This window comes from Sciurus carolinensis, chromosome 10 (assembly GCF_902686445.1).
Source record: "Sciurus carolinensis chromosome 10, mSciCar1.2, whole genome shotgun sequence".
In the NCBI taxonomy this organism is placed as follows: Eukaryota; Metazoa; Chordata; class Mammalia; order Rodentia; family Sciuridae; genus Sciurus; species Sciurus carolinensis.
The window spans coordinates 140,759,409-140,774,906 of record NC_062222.1 but is presented as its reverse complement, the minus strand read 5'-3'; the positions used below and the strand labels follow the sequence as shown (position 1 = coordinate 140,774,906).

Genomic DNA, 15,498 nt, shown 5'->3' with positions numbered 1-15,498 from the left:
AGATGTGAGCCCAGCGCAGATGAATCCTTGGAGTGGTGCTCAGGATGTTCACAGGAGCTTGGTCTGTGGCAGGAAGATGAGAGGAAACCGGAAGCAATTGCCCTGGGTGGTTCTCCTCTCCAGCAGGGTCCAGGGGCCCTTCCCTCAGAACCACTGAAAAGCTGGCAGACACAGCAAACCATGGCTCTCAGATGCTGGGCATGAGGCAGAGACCCGATGAGCCCTAGAATTAGGGGACAAGAGTAGGGAGCCCACTGTCCTCGGGCAACCACCCTGAGAGAGTCCCACGCTGTGGAGCAGGAGAGGAGCTCAGTCAGTGCAGGAGACAGAGCTGAGCTCAGGGGGCTGAATTAAATCTGTACAGATGTGTTTGTTTGTTATTAATTACTTCAATATAGCTGGAAAAAATGGCGGAGCCTCACTGTGAAATATCATACAGCAGTCCAGCAGGGCTGGATCTTGCAAGCACCTCCAGATGGAGAAAGTGGAATCCAAGTGACTCGACCACTTGCACACAAGTACTTTGCTGTCGTACACTCCACACATGACACTCACCATGAGCTGGGCATGGCTCCTAGCATTTCGTATACATTAACATAACTAATCTTCCCATCAGGCCTCTAAGGTACATTAGGTTTTTGCACAAGCAGAAACTGAAGCACGCAGAGGTTGGCTCGTGTTCCCAGGGTTCCACAGTTGACTTCACTCTCTCCTGTGAACAAAGGCATGTATACGAAGCAACATACATGATAAAAGGGCAAGATACCAACTGTGACCGGGGGGTGGATGAGTGGGTGGTGGACGAGTGGGTGGTGGACGAGTGGTACATGGATGATGGAAGGAAGGAAGAAGGAAGCCAGGAAGATGGATGAAGGGTGGATGGATGAAAGGTGGTTGGGTGGATGGAAAGATGGCTGGGTGGATGAATGAAAGATGACTGGGTGGATGGAAAGATTGCTGGGTGAATGGATGAAGGAGGGCTGGGTGGATGGAAAGATGGCTGGGTGGATGGATGAAGGAGGGCTGGGTGGATGGAAAGATGGCTGGGTGGATGGATGATGGATGGCTGGGTGGATGGAAATATGGCTGGGTGGATGGATGAAGGATGGCTGGGTGGATGGAAAGATGGCTGGGTGGATGGATGAAGGGTGGCTGGGTGCATGGAAAGATGGCTGGGTGGATGGATGAAGGATGGCTGGGTGGATGGATGAAGGATGGCTGGGTGGATGGAAAGATGGCTGGGTGGATGGAAAGATGGCTGGGTGGATGGATGATGGATGGATAGGTGGATGGAAAGATGACTGGGTGGATGGATGATGGATGGCTGGGTGGATGGATGAAGGATGGCTGGGTGGATGGAAAGATGGCTGGGTGGATGGAAAGATGGCTGGGTGGATGGATGAAGGATGGCTGGGTGGATGGATGAAGGATGGCTGGGTGGATGGAAAGATGGCTGGGTGGATGGATGAAGGATGGCTGGGTGGATGGAAAGATGGCTGGGTGGATGGATGAAGGATAGCTGGGTGGATGGATGAAGGATGGTTGGGTGGATGGATCAAGGATGGCTGGGTGGATGGAAAGATGGCTGAGTGGATGGATGAAGGATGGCTGGGTGGATGGATCAAGGATGGTTGGGTGGATGGATGAAGGATGGTTGGGTGGATGGAAAGATGGCTGGGTGGATGGATGAAGGATGCCTGGGTGGATGGATGAAGGATGGGTGGGTGGATGGATGAAGGATGGTTGGGTGGATGGATGAAGGATGGTTGGGTGGATGGAAAGATGGCTGGGTGGATGGAAAGACGGCTGGGTGGATGGAAAGACGGCTGGGTGGATGGAAAGACGGCTGGGTGGATGGATGAAGGATGGTTGGGTGGATGGATGACGGATGGCTGGGTGGATGGATGAATGATGCCTGGTGGATGGATGAAGGATGGTTGGGTGGATGGATGAAGGATGGTTGGGTGGATGGAAAGGTGGCTGGGTGGATGGATAAAGAATGGCTGGGTGGGTGGATGATGGATGGCTGGGTGGATGGATGAAGGATGGCTCAGTGGATGGATGAAGGTTGGCTGGGTGGATGGAAAGATGGCTGGGTGGATGGAAAGATGGCTGGGTGGATGGATGAAGGATGGCTGGGTGGATGGATGAAGGATGGCTGGGTGGATGGAAAGATGGCTGGGTGGATGGAAAGATGGCTGGGTGGATGGAAAGATGGCTGGGTGGATGGATGAAGGATGGCTGGGTGGATGGATGAAGGATGCCTGGGTGGATGGATGAAGGATGGCTGGGTGGATGGATGAAGGATGGCTGGGTGGATGGATGAAGGATGCCTGGTGGATGGAAAGGTGGCTGGGTGGATGGATGAAGGGTGGCTGGGTGGATGGATGAAGATGGCTGGGTGGATGGATGAAGGATGGTTGGGTGGATGGAAAGGTGGCTGGGTGGATGGATAAAGAATGGCTGGGTGGGTGGATGAAGGATGGCTGGGTGGATGGATGAAGGATGGCTCGGTGGATGGATGAAGGTTGGCTGGGTGGATGGATGAAGGATGGCTGGGTGGATGGAAAGATGGCTGGGTGGATGGAAAGATGGCTGGGTGGATGGAAAGATGGCTGGGTGGATGGATGAAGGATGGCTGGGTGGATGGATGAAGGATGCCTGGGTGGATGGATGAAGGATGGCTGGGTGGATGGATGAAGGATGGCTGGGTGGATGGATGAAGGATGCCTGGTGGATGGAAAGGTGGCTGGGTGGATGGATGAAGGGTGGCTGGGTGGATGGATGAAGATGGCTGGGTGGATGGATGAAGGATGGTTGGGTGGATGGAAAGGTGGCTGGGTGGATGGATAAAGAATGGCTGGGTGGGTGGATGAAGGATGGCTGGGTGGATGGATGAAGGATGGCTCGGTGGATGGATGAAGGTTGGCTGGGTGGATGGAAAGATGGCTGGGTGGATGGAAAGATGGCTGGGTGGATGGATGAAGGATGGCTGGGTGGATGGATGAAGGATGGCTGGGTGGATGGATGAAGGATGCCTGGTGGAAAGGTGGCTGGGTGGATGGATGAAGGGTGGCTGGGTGGATGGATGAAGATGGCTGGGTGGATGGATGAAGGATGGTTGGGTGGATGGAAAGGTGGCTGGGTGGATGGATAAAGAATGGCTGGGTGGGTGGATGAAGGATGGCTGGGTGGATGGATGAAGGATGGCTCGGTGGATGGATGAAGGTTGGCTGGGTGGATGGATGAAGGATGGCTGGGTGGATGGATGAAGGATGGCTGGGTGGATGGATGAAGGATGGCTGGGTGGATGGATGAAGGATGGCTGGGTGGATGGATGAAGGGTGGCTGGGTGGATGGATGAAGATGGCTGGGTGGATGGATGAAGGATGGCTGGGTGGATGGATGAAAGATGGCTGGGTGGATGGATGAAGATGGCTGGGTGGATGGAAAGATGGCTGGGTGGATGGATGAAGGATGGCTGGGTGGATGGATGAAGGATGGCTGGGTGGATGGATGAAGGATGGCTGGGTGGATGGATGAAGGATGGCTGGGTGGATGGATGAAGGGTGGCTGGGTGGATGGATGAAGATGGCTGGGTGGATGGATGAAGGATGGCTGGGTGGATGGATGAAAGATGGCTGAGTGGATGGATGAAGATGGCTGGGTGGATGGAAAGATGGCTGGGTGGATGGATGAAGGATGGCTGGGTGGATGGATGAAGGATGGCTGGGTGGATGGATGAAGGATGGCTGGGTGGATGGATGAAGGATGGCTGGGTGGATGGATGAAGGGTGGCTGGGTGGATGGATGAAGATGGCTGGGTGGATGGATGAAGGATGGCTGGGTGGATGGATGAAAGATGGCTGAGTGGATGGATGAAGATGGCTGGGTGGATGGATGAAGGATGCCTGGTGGATGGAAAGATGGCTGGGTGGATGGATGAAGGATGCCTGGTGGATGGAAAGATGGCTGGGTGGATGGATGAAGGATGCCTGGTGGATGGAAAGATGGCTGGGTGGATGGATGAAGGATGGCTGGGTGGATGGAAAGATGGCTGGGTGGATGGATGAAGATGGCTGGGTGGATGGATGAAGGATGGCTGGGTGGATGGATGAAGATGGCTGGGTGGATGGATGAAGGATGGCTGGGTGGATGGATGAAGGATGCCTGGTGGATGGAAAGATGGCTGGGTGGATGGATGAAGGATGGGTGGTTGGATGGATGAACGATGTCTGGGTGGATGGATGAAGGATGGCTGGGTGGATGGATGAAGGATGCCTGGTGGATGGAAAGATGGCTGGGTGGATGGATGAAGGGTGGCTGGGTGGATACTTGGGTAGATAGAAGAATGAATGCATAGATAGATACATAGATGGAAAGGTGCTGGATGGATGATGGACAGATGATGGCTAGATGGATAGACCAATAAAATTAGATTGAGAGTGCCACTGCATGGATGAAAAATGATAGCGTCTCAGAAAACGGGGACAAGACTGACCATACCCTCTAAATCAGGGGTTAAAGAAGCCCGCCATGTGCCACATGCTACACACGGTAAGCACGCTCAGCTGGGTGTGGCTCACAACCACCAGAGTCATCCCCCTGGCTCTCCCACACTTCACGTCAGGATGACTGTGGTGGGACCCTGGTGTGGGAACAACCCCTCTCCAAACCTGAGGCTTCTATGGGTGAGGAACCAGGACAAGCTGGCCCCTGCTGTTGAAAGTGGCTTTCTTGCTTCCTCTACCAGTCAGCTGCCCGAGGCCAGCTATGGTGGAGCTCAGTCCTCACAGGAGTCAGTGCTGCTCTGAGCATCCCACTCGGGCAGCCAGGCCCTGGGCCACTCACTCTAGCTGCAGTTCTCTTCACAGGAGCTGCTTCTCTGATAAGCTTTCAGAACGTTTCTCCTGGCCTTTGGGTTTGTGACTGTCCCTGAGGGTTTCTGTCTCCGTCCTCAGTAGTCACATGTCTCCTCTGGATGGGGAACAAGCTCTTCGTGCTTCTTCATTAAAGAATTCATTTGTCTCTTCATGCCCAGCTGCCTGGATTTCCCAGGCCTGTGGCTTGACCTGGGGTTGGGACCTATCGATTCCCGGTCAGGTGGAGGAAAGGAATGACAGAGAACCTGGTCCTCGAGTGGTCAGTTCCTGACATTAGCTTTGTCAGTGCTTCACCCAAATCCTGCCACAGTAGATATGTTGGATAGTCACTAGGACCTGGCCTTATCAAAGCCCATACTTTCCCAAGTGACTTGGATCAGGGAATGATGGCCTCCACCAGCTCTGACAGCTCAGAGCCAGTTGCCATGCCCTGGGGCCAGGTCTGGCATCGGCCCCAAATGGGACTTTCCCGCGGGAAGGTAGCCTTTCCCTCTGAGATCAGATGCTATCCCCCAGATGGGCAGCTGAGCCAGGCCCCAGCCTCAGATGCAGGCTGCATGCCGCTGGGCCTACCTGTTCTCACCCCACGGCACCTGCTTCCTGTGGACAAGCCCAGGCTGCTCTAACAAGGCTTTCCCAGCAAAGACAGGCAGGTCCCTGAATGCTGGCACGAGCCCCTCCCTATCACAGCATGAGGGCAGCCTTGGGGATGCAGCTGGAGGCACTGGAGGTCTGTGCTGAGGCGGGGAGAGAGCTGGGCCTGGCCCCCGAGCACTGGCTCTACAGACAGGTCCTGCCTGGAGCAGCCCCCAGCACCGACCAGGGTCCACGTCCACCCACACCCACTTCATGCCAACTTGCTGAGGCTGAGCACCATCACAGGGCCCAGCAGGCCCACTTCAGAGTGGGAGGGGCACAGCCCAGAGAGAGGGGGCAACCTCCAGACACAACAGCTTCACATGCCCTGCCAGAGCCATGGCATCGCCCAGGGACAGCGCCTCCCCCACCCCAGGGGTGCCTAGGAGAAGCTGATGGTGGCTCCTCACATGGAGCCACAGACTGAAGGGATCAGCCAAGCAAGCAATAGAACCATCACAAGATCAGTAACAAGTCAGCAGCAACTTCATCCACTGGCCAGCAAGCCTCAGCTTTCATGTGTGGATGTGCTTGGCTACCAAAAAGGGGTACTCCAAGAGTGCACCTCCACCTCGCCCAACCCCTCCACCTCTCTCAGCTCTGCCTGGCGTCCCCTCCACTGGCTGGCTGGACAGTGTCTGTCTGCAGCCCCTCTCCCCCTGGACTCTGCAGGACACACAGACATGCCTGCCGTGGCTGCGGCCCTCTCCCAGGGCTGTCCCGAGGTTCACTCACAGCTGATGCTCAAAGGCAGCTGTATCCTGGGGCCCCTCCTATTCTGTCACTGCAGCTCAGCCCTGGACAGGGTCTCTGCCCACACTCCTCCTCGGCTGCTTTGCCAGGGCCATGGCGTCGCTACGCAAGCCCTGCCTTTCATCTGCCAGAGCTTTTCTGACTTCTTCTTCACATTTTATCAGCTCTGGGCTTCCGGCTTTGAATCTTTCCCCTCTTTTAACTAATGGGATTCTCTCATGGGCCCTCCAGGCTGTCATCCCTCTCCTGATTTCTGGTGAGATAAATATTGTCCAAATAAGAAGCGTGTTATGGTTAAGATCTGAGGTGTCCCAGGAAAGTTCATGTGTGAGACAACGCAAGAAAGCTTAGAGGTGAAATGATTGGGTTGTGAGAGTTTTCACCTACTTAGCGCATTAATCCTTGACAAGGATGAACTGGGTGGTAATTTTAGGCAGGTGGGAGTGCCTGGAGGAGGAGGGTCCCTGGGGGTGTGCTTTTGGGGTTCATATTTCATTCTTGATAAGTGGAGCTTCTCTCTATATATACATATCTGCTTCTTGGTACCTTGTCCTGAGCTGCTTTCCTCCACTACACCCTCCCACCATGATGTTCTGCTTCATCTGGGCCCAGAGCAATGGAGTCTGCCATCTATGGACTGAGCCTCTGAAACCATGAGTCCCAAATAAACATCTCCTTCTCTAACTGTTCTTGTCAGGTCTTTCGCTCACAGCAGCAAAAAGCTGGTTTAAAACAAAGCGGGGGAGGGCTGGGGTCGTGGCTCAGTGGTAAAGCACTTGCCTCGCATGTGTGAGGCACTGGGTTCGATCCTCAGCACCACATAAAATGAATAAATAAAATAAAGGTATTGTGTCCATTTACAACTAGAAAAAAATTTTTAAGGTGGGGAAAACCCTTTCTTCTCTATGGCTGAGAAAAGCAAAGGCGGTTCTGTGGTCACAATGTTACTCCAGGTCTCACAGACACCCAAGTTCCCTGGCCTGGTTCACAGGAGCTAGAAAGCGGAGGCGTGGCCACACAAGCCACAGCTCACACATCCGCAGCTGCTGGCCTGCACTAGCCTGAGCCAGTGAAGCCTAGGGAAAAACGGGCAGATCCACACAGTCACCAAGCCAGGCCTTCTGCCGCTCCTGGTTCCTGAGGGTCAGCCACGGCCTGCTTGCCAGGCATGAGACTCTATCCCAGCTCCTGGCACAGCACCTCCTCACTCTGGCCAGGCCTCAGTCACGTGGGCTACACTTGTGAGGGGCACCTACCCTGAGGGGTGGTGCCACGACCCACCCCACCCTCCTAATGCCTCCTCAGGTTCCAGCTGCCACAGAGCAGACCAACCCTCAGGGATGACTGCAGGGGCATCTCACGTCTGCCTGGGCGGAGGGTGCAGTGAGGGTTCTGCCAAGGACTCCTGCCCCGTTGGATGATGGGCCCTGTCTTCACAGGTCTTCTGTGGATGGGCAAGGAGTTCCAGCTCCGTGGAACCTAACAGGAAACAAACGGTTGGAGGGTCCCCTGGGGAGGGCAAGGAGCCCAGCAACCCCTTGAAGAAAATGCAGGCACTGATCTGGGGAGCAGCCCGCCCTGCACCGGTCGCCCTGGGAGCAGCACAAGCTCCGCATGGGTGGATGGGGACCCTGCCTCTCAGGGAATGAGTGTTCTGCCCAGCCCTGCGTCCCCAACACAAGATGTCCTAGCCAGTGGGCACTCGCCTGGCTGTCACAGTCTGGGTGAGGAGCAAAACGCATGCCACGACCACTGGCCAGAGCCCTACCACCACTCCTTGCTGGGCTGACCTTCCCTGTCCCTAGCAAAGGCCCTTGAGTCCCTCATTGTGGGGCCAGGTTTGGAGCTCTGCATCTGCACACCATGGTGACATGGGCTCCTCTCCTGGGTCTGACCTTGCACCCCAGCCTCCCGTCAGCAAGCCCCTCCAGCCATCCACTGTGCTATACGGGTGTCCCAGCCCCACGGCCACCACACCTGTGCTCCTCACCTGGAGAGCGGCTCTGCGAAGTCCTCCTTAGCAGACAGAGATGGCCCAGGAGCCACAGCTGGAGGTGGGCAAGGAGGGGCCAGCGGCCACCCTCCCTTGCCCTCAGGGCCCTCTGGCCAGACCGACCTGCCCGGCAGGCGTCCTGGGAAGCTCCAGACCCAGTAGAGCTGCCCTCCTCTGCCCACAGATGTGATGGAACCCGAGGGCGAGCTCCAGGGCCCCTTGATGTCACAGCCCTTCTCCTGGCTGCCAGGTTGGATTCCCAGACACAACGCCCTGGAGCACACGCGATTCTCCTGAGTGGGCAGGACGGCCCCGGTGCACACTCACCCTCTCCACAGTGGGCACGACTGCCCCGGTGCACACTCACCCTCTCCACAGTGGGCACGACTGCCCCGGTGCACACTCACCCTCTCCACAGTGGGCACGACTGCCCCGGTGCACACTCACCCTCTCCACAGTGGGCACGACTGCCCCGGTGTACACGCACCCTCTCCACAGTGGGCACGACTGCCCCGGTGCACACTCACCCTCTCCACAGTGGGCACGACTGCCCCGGTGCACACTCACCCTCTCCACAGTGGGCACGACTGCCCCGGTGTACACGCACCCTCTCCACAGTGGGCACGACTGCCCCGGTGTACACGCACCCTCTCCACAGTGGGCACGACTGCCCCGGTGCACATTCACCCTCTCCACAGTGGGCACGACTGCCCCGGTGCACACTCACCCTCTCCACAGTGGGCACGACTGCCCCGGTGTACACGCACCCTCTCCACAGTGGGCACGACTGCCCCGGTGCACACTCACCCTCTCCACAGTGGGCACGACTGCCCCGGTGCACACTCACCCTCTCCACAGTGGGCACGACTGCCCCAGTGTACACGCACCCTCTCCACAGTGGGCACGACTGCCCCGGTGCACACTCACCCTCTCCACAGTGGGCACGACTGCCCCGGTGCACATTCACCCTCTCCACAGTGGGCACGACTGCCCTGGTGCACACTCACCCTCTCCACAGTGGGCACGACTGCCCCGGTGTACACGCACCCTCTCCACAGTGGGCACGACTGCCCCGGTGCACACTCACCCTCTCCACAGTGGGCACGACTGCCCCGGTGCACACTCACCCTCTCCACAGTGGGCACGACTGCCCCGGTGTACACGCACCCTCTCCACAGTGGGCACGACTGCCCCGGTGCACACTCACCCTCTCCACAGTGGGCACGACTGCCCCGGTGCACATTCACCCTCTCCACAGTGGGCACGACTGCCCTGGTGCACACTCACCCTCTCCACAGTGGGCACGACTGCCCCGGTGTACACTCACCCTCTCCACAGTGGGCACGACTGCCCCGGTGCACACTCACCCTCTCCACAGTGGGCACGACTGCCCCGGTGCACACTCACCCTCTCCACAGTGGAGCACAAGAAGCCAGAGTCTTCTTCAGCGTGCCTCAATGGTTCCTCACAGGTGTAGCTCTCTGACTTCATCACATTCACCCTAATCAGGGGCTGAGCATCCCCACAGGTGTGTGGGAAGTGAGGCGGGAAGGAGCAGAGTGAGTGGAGTGTACCCAGGCAGCAGCTTTCAGCCTGCAGCCTGGGAAGCTGGGCATTCACCATGTCTCCATGGTCAGGGGCATGGGGCCCTCCAGGGGATGTGGTTGCCCCGGCACTCTGGACCCATACACCTGTGAGCTCTGTGGGCTCCAGGGCAGGCAAAGAGTGCAGGTGCCACATGGGAGGTTGGAGGCTGGAGGGGCACAGCAGTTAGGGCGAGGGGCCTGCTGGGCTCCTAGCAAGGCCATGCTGCCAGCTCCGCCCTCAGCACGGGCCTCCTCCACCATCTGCAGTCATGCACTGCAGGGTGAGCCCACCCCATAGATGGGCGAGCCCCACTCCTGCAGGACGGGGCAAAGGTGGGCTGAGGAGGGGCAGAACAGCACTGAGCAGAGTTTGGGGGTGAATTTGGGGGAAGCAGAATCAGACCAGAGTCCTGAGGAAGTGGGATGAAGCTGAGTTGTGACAGGGGGCAAGGGTAGGTAAAGGGAAAAACCAGGAGCTGAGGTCCAGGAGCATCTCCTTAAAGCCTGGCCACTGCCCCTTCTGCATCTCCCTTGCGTGGGGGCTGCTTGGTCTCCAGTACTGAGAGCTGGAGACGAAAGGCCTGGTCAGTTCCAAGAGGATCCCAGACTGAATGCAAAGCAGGCCACCCACAGCCCTGGCCCAGCCCCAGCACTGCAGCCCTGCCCACAGCACCACCCCATCCCATGCCCCACCCCCAGGTCCAACCCAAACTCTCTATTTTTAGGAAAAAGTGGAGACCTCCCCACGAATACCCCCAAACGAAGCAGCTGTGTGGAGCCACTGTGCTTCCCACGAAGATCTGTGTGGTTCTCACACCCAGGCGCTGCGGGCGAAGACAAGATTCTGCTCAGGGAAGCTTCTCCAGGCTCTGAGCTGCCCGTGGCTGCCTGGCACTGCAGAAGCTGACCTGATGGCATAACTGCCTGTTCACACTGAGCCCCGCTGGCTGCGCGGCCTGCCCGCGCTGGAAAGTCTTCTGCCTCCACTTATCCTGTTGTCTGGCCTGCTGAACTCCATTTGAAACAGGGACACAATGTATCAGGTTTCCTTGAGCACATGGTACCTGCCCCACAGCGGTGGGTCAATGCAAGGAGAGGATCCAGCTACACAAATAAAAGGCGTCAAAAGCTAAGAAATCGTGTCCTATGTTCAACACCACCACTGGACCTGACTGGGCCAATACTCAGTGCCCAATCAGAGCCCTACTGGGTTGCCTTGCCTTACCCTTTAGGCCAGGGAGAATCTGGTCCAGGAGCTCAGCACAGTCCCTCAGGGAGCAGGTGGGCACAGAGCCTGTCAGCCTGTGACACCAAAGAGGAAAGTCCTAGGCTTGCAACCAGGCAGCTGCTCAGGTCCTCCTGCCATTGACAGCCATGAGGCTGCAGAGCAACATCACCCCAAAGCTGGTGTCCCCACAGCAGGTCCAGGAGAGAGATGAGGCAGGGTAGCCAACCTAGACAGCTTCTAAGTAAGGGTGCTGGGGGTGGTCTATCTGGAGACCCACATCTGTCCCACTCCCACCCCTGGCTAACGCCCTCCCCCCGGCATGGCTAGCAACCACCCTCTCCCTTGCCTCAAGCAACTGCACCTCCTGGAGGCAAGGCCAGTGCTGTCTGCCTCCCAGTGGGGCCCTCAGGAGGGTGCGAGATTGTCTGTCAGACCAACCAAACCCCACGGCTCTCTAGTCGGGAGTCCTGGGGTTCATGGGATTATTACCTGGGGGTCAGAGCTCAGGGCCTGTTCCACCAGAAGCCGCAGCCTGCCCTCAGTCACCCATGCCCCCTGAAAGAGTCAGGAGCCCCCACGGCTCCCCAGCGCCTGTTCTGGGAGGTGATTTCCAGGAGAAGAGGGACAACCCCACGTCCGAGGGTGGAGGGGCAGCTCCCTCTGTGGACGTGAGTCAGCTGTCCCCCGGCTCCCTAATCATCATTAAGAAAGACGTTGCTGACAAAGGTGTTTGCAGAGTCCATGTGAGCCCAGCAGTGGCGGCGCTCAGGGGACAGCAGCAGACACCATGAGCCTCGGAGAGGAGCAGGTGCGCAGCTTCCTGGACAGGAACCCTGACTTTGCCCACCAGTACTTTGAGAAGCAGCTGAGCCCTGAGCATGTGGCTGCCTGTGAGGACGGGCGCCTGGAGGGCTGCGGCAGCCTGCGCGAGCTGTGCCAGGTCGGGGAGAGCGCTGCGCTCTTCGAGCTGGTGCAGGACATGCAAGAGAGCGTCAGCATGGAGCGCGTGGTCTTCAAGCTGCTGCGGCGCCTCTGCGCCATCCTGCAGGCTGACCGCTGCAGCCTCTTCATGTACCGCCAGCGCAACGGCGTGGCTGAGCTGGCCACGCGGCTCTTCAGCGTGCAGCCAGGCAGCGTTCTAGAGGACTGCCTGATACCCCCTGACTCCGAGATCGTCTTCCCGCTGGACATCGGGGTCGTGGGCCACGTGGCTCAGACCAAGAAGATGGTGAACGTGCCGGATGTGACCCAGGTGAGCACCCCCGCTGCAGGTACCCGTGCAGGTCCTGGCCTCCGGTCCTGGACGGTGCTTGCTTGACCCGTCCACCTCCCACCCCCCTGGCTCCCATTCACACTGTGCCCAGCCTCCGGCCTTGCCTCACAGGAGCTGGCCACTTGCACTCTCAGTAGAAAGCGGTTCAGGGCAGCTCCCACCACACCCCCCACTGGAGCTTCCTGCACATCCGTGCAAAGGTCCTGGAAGGCCCTGCAAGTGGGAGTTGTTGAGCAGGCCTGGGGCTAGACAGGTCTGGCTGAGACCTCCACAGGGTTCTAAAAGCCAGGCCACCCCCCACCTGCCCCCTGGTGCATGGACTGGGAGAGAGGACTGTGAGGCCCTGAAGTTTTCAGGAGGCGACTTCAGGCCCATCTTGAGGGAGCACTGGTCAGCAGGGGTGTGGATCCCTGCTCTGAAATGGTCAAGATGGCAGCCCTGCAGGGGTTAGACCCAGGGCCGGTGCAGAGGCCAGCAGGAAGAGAAGCCCCAGGCTCCCGCCCAGGCAGAAGCAGAAGCAACGTGACCCCACAGAACCCCATGCTGCTGTTGGGTGGGGAAGAATCAAGTCCAACGCCAGCAGGGGAACAATGAGATTCAAGGCTCAGAAGGAAGGAGGAGGCTTGGAGAAGGAATCCCAGAGGGGCTGCCCACTCCCCAGGGGCAGCTGCCGCCCCTGTTCCTGGACCCAGGAAAGGAACAGGCAGTCGCAATCCTCTTATACTTATCTGCTATAAACGGCAGCACCCACCGACCTGGATTTGGTAATCCCCAGGATTAGCTTGGTCCTCACTTCCTTTTTTAAAAGTGGGTCAACCATGAGTCAGATGGACTATCAGGAGCATGAATCACCAGGAAAGCAAGGGATGTGATGGCTGGGGGCCCGTGGTGGGACACTGACCACCTTCCTCTCCATCCTCTTCCCCTTCCCTCCTCCATCCTCCTCCTCCCTTCCCTTCCCCTTTCCCTTCCCCCTCCCTCCAAAGCACAGGCAGATCCTGAGCACAGGAGACTGAGCGCTCAGCGTAGGGTAGGATGGGACAGCAGACTGTGAGAAAATGGCTCCCTGAGCCACAAGTCCATCCTTCTGCCACCAACGGTCTCAGAGTCCAGGGGTCGGACTGGGGTTGGGATGGCCCTGCTCCCCCACAGCTGCCCTGCATGTGGATGTGTGGAGGGAGCGGCTGCTGGGGCTCTGCTCGCATGCTAGCTGAGGGGTGCGCGAAGCCAGGACCTGTAGGGCTGCCCGGAGGGGCAGGGCCTGAGCCCATGGCCCACGGCTCCATCTGCTCCAGACCCAGGGCTGCCTGCAGGGAGATCACGATTGCCCCCAGGAGACAGAGCCTGAGACCCAGGTGGCAGGCCCCACCAGGACTAGGCCAGGCCCAGTGTTCCTGGAGCACAACACTGGACAGGGTCTCAGACCTCACAGCCATGGGCCTAAGAGCCCACAATCCCAGAAGGAGGAAGCAGGGCCTCCCTCGCCCCTGACTCATCAGAATCCAGCCACACAGCATGGTCCATGGCCTGCCCTCTGTCCCCTGGATAAGACTTGCTCAAGGAGGAGATCAAGCTGCAGGAACGGCACTGGCTGAGGAGCCACCAGAGGAGGACCAAGTGAGGCACACTCCAGGAAGCCCAGGCCAGGCAAAGGTTTCTAAAGACCAAGAGGGAGGATTCTTGATGTGCTCACCTCAGAGTCCCTTGGTCCCCAGGTCTAGGCAGCAGCTGCTCAGCATGGTGGAGGTGTCTACAGCTTGTTCGAATCATGGCAGCCCAGGAGGCACTAGGAAGAGCCACATACAGAGATCTGTGCACACAGTGCCAGGGTGGTCATCATGGGCTATTTGTGGAATGGGAGGATCTTCTCTGGAAAGCCCTGGAGAAGGTGTTCATCTAAGAGAAAACGCATGAGCCTCCCCTTCCTACTCCCCAAATCCAATTCCATCTGAGTCTCCCCCATTGAACAAGGTCATTCTCCAAAGCTGTTGCTGCTCAACTAACTTGTAGGCAGGTTCTACGTGTCCCTGGGTGCCGGGCAGACCTGTCCCAGCTGGTTGGTTAGGTCCCACCTGAGAGGAACATAATTAGCAGCTGGAAAACTGCATCGGAACCCCGTAGCCACATTGGGGCAACACAGAAATCATAAAGAACAGCCCTAGGTGGAGCCCATCTGCATGCTGTCACCAGGCATGGCCTTGGGGGCCGGGCAGCGTCTCAGTGCCAGGCCAACATAATTCTGTTGGGAGTTGTACTTCTTCAAAGACCTGGCAGACAGCAGGTACAACTTTACAAGGAAGTACACAAAATAATGGGAATATGATAACCTTGATTTTCATAACACTTCTGAACCATGGACCTTGACTTGAAGGTGACCAGGACAGACACCCACATGGGGATCTAGCAAAACCCACGGCAGCGAGAGCCTGTGCTCTGGTTCTGTGGGGTTGACCCTAGTTTCCCATTTTATCACTTAAGCAATAGACAGGTGCAGCAGGCTACCACTTAATGTCTGAGTCCTGTGTTCTGAGAGAGGAAAGTGTTTTGTACGAGGATATCGTATCACTTTGAACAGAAGAGTGACATTGTGAAGTTATCCACTGGGTGGACTAGAGGGGCCTCTTAGGTCAGAGTCTCTCAAGTTGGTTGTGAGGTTGTGACTAGTTACCGTTGTGATGGCACCAAATGGATAAGAGGCCTGAAGGAAGGAGGAGGGAAGAGTCTCCCCGTGGCACCTGTGTCTGGCTGTGGCACATCAGGCGCACACCTGGGTCAGCTCAGGTGCTCCCAGCTCGGGGGCCTTAGGAAACAGCAGTCTCTGATCTTAGTTGGATAGTTGTAGTCAGATGTTACTAGAGAAAGCTGGAAGAATTTAGATCCAGTCTGATCCACAGGTAGATAATTTTAAAGAAAAAGGAACAACAGAGCTATTAAATAATAACAGGTGCATTTAGTTTTTCTTGAGAAACAGTTTTTCAAAAGTCACACTGATTCTTACCAAAGATAACCTTTTTAATTTGCAAATGAGTTTGGTTTTATCAGATTCGACTTTCTTGTTCATATTCATGCAGTGAGGAAAGCGCCCTGCCGTGCACCACTCTAGGGTCTAGAGATCGGGGAGGCCAGATCAAGTGGAGGTGGACACC

At 57.3% G+C, this 15,498-nt stretch overlaps 1 protein-coding gene across 1 annotated transcript in view; it reads left to right on the top strand.

Annotated features, from left to right (window-relative positions):
* The first annotated feature begins 11,866 nt into the window (after positions 1-11,866).
* Positions 11,867-15,498, top strand: part of Pde6b (phosphodiesterase 6B) — a 43,112-nt gene continuing 39,480 nt past the window's right edge. Inside the window, exon 1 of the mRNA XM_047566586.1 lies at positions 11,867-12,331. Within this exon, the coding sequence (XP_047422542.1) occupies positions 11,867-12,331 (465 nt within the window). The remainder of the gene's footprint in view (positions 12,332-15,498) is intronic.